The sequence below is a fragment of the Elephantulus edwardii genome, unplaced genomic scaffold, assembly GCF_000299155.1.
Source record: "Elephantulus edwardii isolate Elephantulus edwardi_28Jun2011 unplaced genomic scaffold, EleEdw1.0 scaffold00068, whole genome shotgun sequence".
Lineage (NCBI taxonomy): Eukaryota > Metazoa > Chordata > Mammalia > Macroscelidea > Macroscelididae > Elephantulus > Elephantulus edwardii.
Window position 1 is genome coordinate 13,057,461 of NW_006399818.1, and position 10,448 is coordinate 13,067,908.

General features: G+C 41.8%; 1 protein-coding gene across 1 annotated transcript in view; it reads right to left on the reverse strand.

Moving 5' to 3' along the window:
* PAH (phenylalanine hydroxylase) overlaps positions 1–7,659 on the reverse strand; it is a 108,397-nt gene extending 100,738 nt beyond the window's left edge. The window contains exons 1-2 of the mRNA XM_006888546.1: positions 7,507–7,659; positions 3,232–3,339 (exon numbers count right to left, since the gene is read on the reverse strand). Of these exons, the coding sequence (XP_006888608.1) occupies positions 3,232–3,339; positions 7,507–7,566 (168 nt within the window). The 5' untranslated portion in view covers positions 7,567–7,659. The remainder of the gene's footprint in view (positions 1–3,231; positions 3,340–7,506) is intronic.
* Positions 7,660–10,448: the final 2,789 nt, after the last annotated feature.

Consider the following 10,448-nt stretch of genomic DNA (forward strand, 5'->3'; position numbering starts at 1 on the left):
GTGTGTGTCTAACGATGGGTCTATAAATATAAAGATAACTGAGGTAAAATATAATCATCAGAAACAGACAGAAAAATGCACTTTAAATACAGCAAATCAGTGCTGCAGTCAAAGTACTTGAGTATCATTAAGAAGACATTTAATTCAAAGGATCTTCATGAAAGAAATACAAAGTCAGGGCTGGCTTATTGATTCAGAGAGCCCTGTGCTTGGAGTTCTGTTTTCTGATATTGTTGTTGTTGTTATTATGTGTCATCGAGTTGCCTGTGAATCATAGTAACCCTATGTACAATATAGCCCTACTAAACCCTGCTCTATTCTTTCCCAATCTCCAACACACCTACCCCTATTAAACCAGTCACTGAATCAATCCACCTCATAGAGAGTCTTCCTCTCCACCTTCACAAGAATGACATCCTTCTCCAAGGATTGGTCCCTCCTTGCAACATGTCCAAACCCTCTCCAGTATAAACTTGTTCATTTTCTTAGCAGTCTATGGTATATTCAATAATACTCTTCTCCAACACCACAGCTCAAAGGTGTCAATTCTCCTTCTATCCTCCCTAGTCATTTTCCACCTCTCTGACACATAGCAAGTGATTGCCAAGACCATGCCCTGTATCAGGTGCACCTGAGTCTCTAAAGTGACACCATTGCTCGTCAGTACTTTGGAGAAGTCCCTAACAGCAGAATTTCCCATCACAATACATCTTTAAATTTCCTGACTCCTGGTACCAAGAGTGTTGATTGTGGAGCCAAGCAAACTAAAGCTGTTAACAATCTCAATCTCTTCCCAATCCATCCTGATGTTGCCAATAGGTCCAGTTGGTGAGAATCTTTGTTTTCTTGATATTGAGCCTCAATCCATACTAAAGGCTGCACTCCTTGGCCCTCTACAGCAAGTACTTCAGGTCCTCCTCAGTTTCAGCAAGCAGGTTGTGTCATCAACATAATGCAGATTGTTGATGATTCTTCCTCCAATCCTGATGCCACACTTCTCATAGAGTCCAGCCTCCTGGATAATCTGACATTATAATCTTGAAATTCTTAATAATTGTATCATCGACTTTGTGTTTGTAATGAAGTCAAATGGGATGAAGATGCATGCATGTACTCGGAGTTTAGAGATTCCTACTGCTTCCAGCATGGACTTGGGTCTCTCTAGTTCCCTAGCACTCCAAGACCACTCTCTTGGACTCCTCTATAGCTGCCATCTTCTACTCAACACTGGGACTGTGTGTCATGGGGTGCTGGAGGCCCATTGGATGCCCATGTTTTACAGGCTTCCTTTTCATTATTGATTCGACAAGTCAGGGTATTGGGTTAGTCCGGGTCAGACTCGTTTTTCTCCTCCTTCATCCAGATACTTAGCATAGCCTGCAGCTTGGGAGTTATCTACAAGTATCTGTGGTGTTGGAGCAGAGAGGGGAGTGCACTATGGACTTCCCCAAACACAAACACATAGTCTTGCAGAAAACACAGCCAGAGTGTTCTTGGAGACAAGGATGGTGAACATTCATCTCCCATACTTTGAGCATGTTGCTAGGGGAGGCTATTCCTTGGAAAAAAGACATTGTACTTGGATAGGTGGAGGCTCAGTGAAAGAGAGGAAGACTCTGAACAAGATAGATTGACTCAGTATATTAGAGATGATAAAAATTGTACAGCATAGGACAGTGTTCAGATTTGTTCATAGGGTCCCTACGAGTCATGTTCAATTGGACTGCACTTAACAACAACAATCACCACCACCAATGAATTGCTCTTATCCATGGGAAGGAAAAAGAAACTTCTTTACTTCTGAGAAGAGGTGTTGCTTTGTGATCAGCGATTGGCAAGAGGAGGGACCAGGACGCTTACAAGCTTCATTTATATGTGTTCAAGGAAAGGAAGGATGGCATTAAATAGCAAATAAAACACCACCACGGCCAGCTGAGAATAAGACTACAGAAGAAAGTAAAAACATTTTGGCTTCTGGGTGAGGAATTTCACTGCCAACTCAAAAGCACAGGGTTCAAATCCACTGGCTGCTTCATGAGAGAGATTGACAATCTCCTCCCATGAAATTTACTGTTTCTGAAAACCTGCTGGAAGGTCAGCTATGAGTCGGTTCTTACTGCACCAAACTCAAATGAGTTTTGAAAAATAATACTATATTCCACTCTTAGAATGTCCTAACATACATTTTACATTCATAGACTCTGAGCAGTTCACATAAAGAAGTCAGGTAAAAATGTATAAGCCCGAGTGTTCCTAATTTATTAAATCTTAGCATCTTTTTAATTCTAAGAAATCTACTAAAATTTAAGAAACACTATTTCTTTTCTAGAACACATTTTGGGGTTAAATCATTCAAAGTAAGGGGCTAAGTCCTATCACTTTCTATTTAGACATATGGAACTTGTTGTTGTTAGGAGCTGTTAAATCTTTTTCTTTTTTTTTTTTAACTCAGAGTGATCATGTTTGATGAGTTGAATTGTCCCATAGAGGTCTTCTTGGTTGTACTATTTACAGAAGCACATCACTAGATCTTTCTCTTGTGGAGATACTGGGTGGGTTTGAACCGCTCACTTTTCAGTTAGTAGTCTAGTGTTTACCTTTCTGTAACACCAGTACTCCTTATATAGAAGGTAACCAATACAACTGTGGTGAATGAAAGAATAGTTTTTTTTCAATCATGAGCTAATCTTTTATTACCATCACATACAATGTGTATGGTCCCTCATTGTTTTACAAGACACATGCTTTTGTCACAAAAAACTTTCTGAAGTTGACAAGGAAGGTATTAATTCAACACCATTTTACAAATTGTTAGGTGCTGTTGAGTCGAGTACAGTTCTTGGTTACCCTGTGAGCAAACCCTGCCCTGGCCTGTACCATTCTTATCATCTCTAATGCACTAGAGTCTATTATTGAAGTCACTATGTCAAATCCATCTTTTTTTTTTATTCTTCCTTTTTCTTCACTGACCCTCCATTTTTTCTTCAAGCATGATGTCCCTTTCAAAAGAATGGCCTTACCTAGCTACTTGTCCAAAGTATGAGAAATGAAGTCATTTTACAAATAGAGAAACTAAAACTCAAAGAGCTTGATTAAATTAAGGCCATTCGAATGATTAATGTAGGAGCCTGAGCTAAAGAATCAAGTCTTCTGATTTCAGCTCCTATCACTTTCATGGCATCTGACTACAAAATAACATATTATTCAACAAAACATGGATAAAGCACTTACCTCAAATAAGCGCAGGACTTTAGCCAGTGCACCAACTTCTTCTTTGAGTGAGAAGATTAGTGAAATGGCACCATCTTGATTAGAATTGTCTTCAATGTAGCTTGTTTCCTATAAGAATCCAAGGACTTGTTAAAACTTAGCCATTTCATTCCAATGAGGTGACCAAGAAAGAAGCAAACATGAGCTCTACAATGAGTGATAACTCTGGTGGCCTAGTGGCAAGTAGCTGCACTGTAATCCTGAAGGTATGGCGTTCAAATCCACCAGCTGCTCCACAGGAGAAAGATGGGGCAATCTCCTCCCATGAGATTAACTGCCTCTGAAAACCTGCTAGAGGGTCAGCTGTAGGTCGGTTCTGACTCAATGGTACACAAGAACCATATAGATTACACAGCATTATATAGTCTGGGCAGAAAATAAGTGAACCGTGAGAAGTGATCATTGATACTCCTAGGTCAGACTTTTCATTTTAGGGAGCTTCAATTAGTAACTGATGTCACCAGCCAACCCTATAAATTCAACATTTTTCAATTAGCACTTCCCAAGATGCCAATGGCCCTGGAAGATACAAAGATGATTAAGTCAGTGTTGCATCCTCCAGGAACTCATAGTCTGGTTGAATAGTCACATATAAACCAATTGGATAACTGAGAAAAACACTTAAGCTGGTTAAAAAAGTACAGCAAGTAAACTTTGAGATCAAAAGGTTGGAAAGTACTAAAAATGGAAACACATACTGGTTTTGAGTCCAAAAAACTGAATTGGAATCCTAATTCAGGAGAGGATTTGCTAGCTGGACACTGGAAAAACAACTTTGTTTTCCCCTTTTCATTTTCAATAATAATAATAATAAGCTCCATCAAAATGAAGATACAGAGGACTATAGTGTATCAGAGCGTACCAGAAACTGTAAGGAAGGCACAGAATAGGACAGGGTTCAGATCCGTTATTCATTTGTTACTATGGGTCCTTCTCCACTTGACAGTACCCAACAACAAAAACTAAGAAGTAAAGTAATGTCCAGAGCAGTTGTTTTCTTGTAATTAAGTTAATGGAATTGATAGAATGGGCATTACATCTTATCAATGAGAGAAGGCTCTGGTGAGTAGACTCTATCAGGAGCTTGAAATAGAAAGTCTCACATGAATGAATTCACAAGATCTTAAGGACAATATTATTTCAATTCAGAATATTCAACTTTTCCCAGAACCTCACAAGGGACAAAGGTGTGGAATAAAGGACCAAAATTATCAACAATTGTTATTCAAGTCTTTCTGCTGCACTGTCAAATGAATTTGAAGACTGAGTTATTGTATATTCCCATTTGAGTCATAACATTTTTAGTAAAAATGAACTTTCTATAGTGTACTGAGTCTAACATATCCCAGCACTTGTCTTAGATTCCTTCATTTAATTACAATGACATTACTAGGTAGTTGGTTTTATTATCTACTGGTCACCACTTACACTAATGACAATATTAAGGCTTAGCAAGGATAAGTAGTTTTGCCAGTCATGCAGTTTCAGGTGTAGCCAGGTTCTGAAGTCATGCCCTTATACCCCAATAGTCTGTTCTTCCCACATTGTATTTGAACCATAAACTACTTCAGACTCTACCTCCCTTTTCTCTTTCTGAGAGAGTCTCTGATGAGGCAGAGGCTTTACTTTTTCTCTTACCATGAGAAAATACTGAGCCCTCAGTCCTCTCAAACTTCCTTGGAATGACGAAGAATGTCACTGTTTCCAGTCCAAGCTGCACTGAAATCAGTTTTTGTTGTTGTTGTTGATTGCCATCGAGTCGCGCATGACTCATAGTGGCCCTATGAACAAAAGGCCTGAAGCCTTTCTATAACTATTGTCTGTTCTCAAAGTTTATAGAGTTTCCAGAGGCATGTTGTTTAGGAAGCAGATGCCACTCCTGCTTCCAAACATGTCTTAAACTTGGAGCTCTGCCAAACACTGTCCACCATGGGTAACCGTTATGACATTTGACACCCCAATGGCACAAGGTTCAGCATTACAGAAACTCCAGGTTACCTCAGTACAACAAATTACAAGACTTTCTACAAACTAATGCAATGCAGGAAGTACGTACTCTTCCATATCAAGAAACGTGGAAAACAGCTGCTTGGAAAGCTGACCAGAACAAATCAATATTTGTGCCTATTTTTTTTAAAAAAAATACCAAAAGGGATGCAACAGAATACAGAAATTATCAAACAGTATATTAATATCACATATAAGTAAAATTTGCTGAAGAGAGTCACTCATCTTCATGGTCTTAAGTCAGAACTGACTCATAGCTGACCCTCCATTGACTGGGATTCTGAAGCTGTAAATAGAATGGCCCATCTTTCTCCCTCAGAGACCCTGATCAATTCGAACTGCCAGAGACGTGTGTTCTTTGGATTATCAGCCAACTCCCTATGGACGAAACCACCAGGGCTCCCTAAAATAGCGATAATTAAAATCCTCCATATACAATTACCAAGATCTCTTACAAAGCAATCCAAAAGACAAAAATTCTAACAGGAAAATAAACCTAGAACAAGGTGAATATGATGCCAGACACAAAGATGCTATTGTTTCTTAAGAGAATGCAAAGCAGTGGAACAGCATAAACCCACCAATGTGGGCCACCTCCACAATCCTAACAAAGCTGTCCGCATTGTCCAGGAGACCCAGGCTCTGGGTGGAGCCCAGAGGGTGGGCAGGTTTTGTCTGTACAGTTAGGTGACTAGGGGTCTGCTGTCCAGTTCCTTGTCATGCCCAAATGCGACAATGAAGCATTCACCTTGGCTCAGCAGCGCAGCAAAATGGAGATCTATGCAGACATTATTGGTTCTGAAGACATTAAAGCGTCTGACTTATACTTTGAAAGAGAGGGGGAAAAAAAGATATTTTCAGGCTGGAAAATTCTTCTTGCTCTGTGGCCAATATTCCTGAGATCGTATAATATTTGCTACGAAAACATGCACTGGTCTCTACTGCAATGGTGACAGGAAATATTAAAAATACCTTCTCCTCCAAGAAAAAAAATGCTGAAGATAATACAAAAATGGCTGTGGCAGTATTTCGAGAATATACTGTAGCAGTATATTCACTTCCTTGGGTGAGTATTTCAGTCAGATTCAAGAATAAGATCTGAAATGTTCAACTCAAGGAAATGAGAACAAATCATGAAGAAAGGACCGTACCCCAGACGTTGTTTCTGAGTCTCGTGTGAGGATCTCTCACTTGCCCAGCAACCTTGTATCACCAAACACGTGAGAGAATCTCAGGTCTAGTAACCTGCAGCACGTGTGACTAAACTGAGCTCTGCTTCATTCCCACTTCCAGCCTGACCACGTTTCTGAGCCTTAGGGTCTTCAAAAGTGAAAGGAGCACATCAAAACCCAAAACAAACAAACAAAAATCGCTATCTCGGATTGATTAAGAATCATAGAAACCCTGTAGGGCAGGGTAGTATTGCTTTGTGGGGTTTCCAAAGCTGCTGTTTGTTGTTGTTGTTGTTGTTATTGTTGTTGTTGTGTGCCGTCGAGTCGCTTGAGACTCATAGTGACCCTATGTACAACAGCCCTAAACGCTGCTCTATCCTGTGCCAATCGCACTGTCTCTGATATATCCATCCCGATTACCCCAGTCACTGAATCAATCCACCTCATAGAGGGTCTTCCTCTCCCGCGGTGTCCCTCCACCTGCCCAAGCATGATGTCCCCCTGCAAGGACCAGTCCCTCCTTACAATATGTCCAAAGTGTGTTAGACGAAGCCTCAGAATCCTTGCCTCCAAGGAGCAGCCTGGTTTAACCCTCTCTAGGATGAATCTGTTTGTTGTCTTAGCAGTCCATGGTACCCTCAGTACTCTTCTCCAGCACCATAGCTCAAGATCCTTTTAATAGTCCACTGTCACATCTTTCACCTTTGAGGTAGCTGATGGGTCAAAATCTCAACCTTTGAGTTAGCAGTTTGGTGTCTAAGGACTATTTCCTTCACTAATTGGAGATAAAATATGCACAGAGAAGGGCATTGACTTGTCCAAGGACACCCTCTGGATGCCAGACCCTGATTCCTAAACCCAAGGTTCTTTCTCTTGAAAGACAGGCAGCACAAACCTAGAAACATGTCTTATCTGTTGACTTCTGGGACATTTCTCCTCTTCACGGGAATTCTGATCTCCTGGTGGGTTTATGGAACTAGGAAACATTAACATTTCTCTTTTCCCTGGGTCCAAACTTCTCTAGTCCCCCATGTAGACAAGGCTCACCCCAACTCACCTGTCCAAAGTCAGAGAATTTTCTGCCCAAGCTCCGGTTCTCTAGGACCACAGCTGACATGCTGGCTATCTGTGAGAGAAGTTTCTAGCTCTAGGGCTTTGGTCAACAGGCAGGTTTGCAAAGAGTACATGGTGCTGAGGTTTTTAACCTGGCTTTAGGGAGGAGAGGCAAGCTTCCAAAGGGGTGTTTCCTTCAGTGAATGTAACTGGGCGCAGAACACCCCGTGAGATGGGTGTTGTCCTGATGCAGTGGACAGGGTGTGGGAGGGGGGAGAGCTACCCTGGTCCTGACCACTGGCCCCCTGGGAAGGGCTGCTTCCAGGAGTCTGTTGAGTTAGATAGAACACAGGCACCTGTGTGCCCAGGTGAACAGACAGATGAGGTACTTCTGGGACTCCCATCTAAGGTGGTTGTTGCTGTGCACCATTGAATCGGAACCTGCCCACAGCTGACTCTCTAGCAGGTTTTCAGAGGCAATTAATTCGAAGGGAAGAGATTGCTCATCTTTCTCCCATGGAAAAATTGTTGGATTCAAACCCCATGCCTTTGGGAAGGCGGCACATCTCCTTACCACTGAAGCCACCAGAGCCCCCCTCCAAACTGGGGTAGATCCACAAATGCTTGATGACAACAAGTAATCCTTCCTCCTCCTGGTAACAGATAGACCTAAGATTCTAAATTAGATGTTCTGCAATCCCAGCAGCACAGGGTTTGGATCCAGAGCTGCTCTGTGGGAGAAAGATAGACAATCTCCTTCCATGTGATTTAATGCTTCTGAAACCCATTTGGAGGGTCCGCTATGGGTCAGTGCCAACCACACAGCACCCAACAACAACGAAGGAGCTCTAGCGGCGTAATCCACAGGAAGCAGCACGACTAACCCAGAGACAGCATCCCCTGGTGGTTCAAGTTCACCAGCAGCTCCCCAGGAGAAAGACCATCTTCTCCCTTCCTGTATAATTTACAGAAAAATCTGCCAGAGGATCAACTACGAATCGATTCTGACTAGATGGCAATGACATGATTTCTTTTGAGTTGATTGACTACTGAGCAAACTACCCTTCTGTGCTTTGACTTTAAAAAAGCCCTTATAAACACTGAGCCTGACAACAAAAGAGCAAAGGAAACTTAACCAAGTTGGAAGCCAGGTAAGTGGTCTTAGACCTGCTGAGAGTTTAGAACAGGAAAGGATATAGAGTTATCGTTGCCAGGATGTTTTAAGAATTTGAGAATGCTACAGCGTATTCAACATTGAGTTTAATGCCTGGCTTAGGTGGTAAGGAACTGCACCGCCAATGCAAAGTATGAGGTTCCAATCCACCAGCTGCTCTGCTGAGTGATAATCTATCTCCCTCTCATGTGATTAACAAAAGTCAGCCCTGTGTCAGTTCCGGCTCGATGGTACACAGTAACAACCTGAAAGCTGGACAATAACTTTGTTCTTTTCTGGTGTTGAAGAAGAGTACTGAATATCCCAAAGACTGTCAATCCGTCTGTCTTGGAGAAAGTGAAACCAGCGTGATTGGAGGTCAGAATGGTTAAACTCCATCTCACATACTTTGGGCAGGAATTAGAAGGGGCCAGTCATTGGATAAAGACATCATGCTTGGAAAAGTGGAGGGTCAAGATGCTGTTGTTGTTGTTGTTGTTGTTGGGAGGGTCAATATAGGAGAGGAAAACCCTCAAGAAAATGAATTTACACAGTATCTGTAACAATGGACTCAGGCATCTTGGAAATGGTGAGGATGGCACAGAACAGGGCAGGGTTCAGGGTTCCACTGCTCATAGGCTCATTGTGAGTGGCATTTGACTCAATGACACATAACAACAACACACTCTCAATCAAACAGTGTCAATCAATTTCCACTCATTACGACCCTATATGCAATGGAACCTTTTTATTTAGTGACTTTGCTTGTGGCCATGGAGAGTTGGAGATAACCTATGTGTCCTTCCCTTGGGAATAGTGAAGTCAAATTTGGAGTACGCCAGTGAAATCATCATTGAGGGCCCATAATGAAAGTATAAAAGTGCTCTTTGTCCCATTTTCCAGATAAAGGAACTGAGGTTCTCTACTAGTTGTCATTGGGGAAAATAAAATATAAAGGGTGCTGCAAAGTCAGTGGTTTAGAAAACTCAACGACGACTCATTGCCACTGAGTCAGACTGACTAATAGCTGAGCCTCCAGTAGCTTTTCTGAGGCTGTAATTCACAGAGGAGACTACCCATCCTTTTCACTCTGAGCTGCTGGTGGATTTGAACCACCAAAGAGGCATTGCCTTTGGGTAAGCAGAGTAACTTTCTATGGACTATGCCACCAGAGTTCCTTCCGAAAGTGGATTAGAAAGGATGTCAAAAACCATAGGCATCAAGGCCTTGAAAACAAAAATGTTTCTTTCAAGTGCATTTGAACTCCTGGCCACACCACATGCTTCAAGGTAGAACTGCTCTTGGTAGGGTTTTCAATGGCCTCTCTTTCACTGTGGGGCTGAGTGAATTTCAACCGCCAACCTTTCTGTTAATGGGCTAGGGAAACTATTTACATAGTCAGAGACCTCAAGGCCTTGGGTGCGTGCCTAATATTTATTCACCTGGGCGAGGGAAATGAGCTGGGGAGGAAAAGAAACCAATAGGAGAGATTGCTTGAAACCCACCCCTCCCCTCCCTCTTTGATCACATGGCTAAGCTTCTCTCTCTCTGTGTGTGTGTGTGTGTGTGTGTGTGTGTGTGTGTGTGTGTGTGAGGGAGTTTAGATTTTAGATTTAAAACAAACAAATCAACATCAGGTTTCATCACTGATTACTGATGCCTCTGTTTCTTTGTCTTTAACATGGTTAAATTTGTTGTTTAGAGGATGGCTGGCTTCCCACTTGCTATAAGAAATATAGTGAGAATGAAAGTGTAATTTCTATCCTGAAAGAATCTCAGGAAACTGATTAATA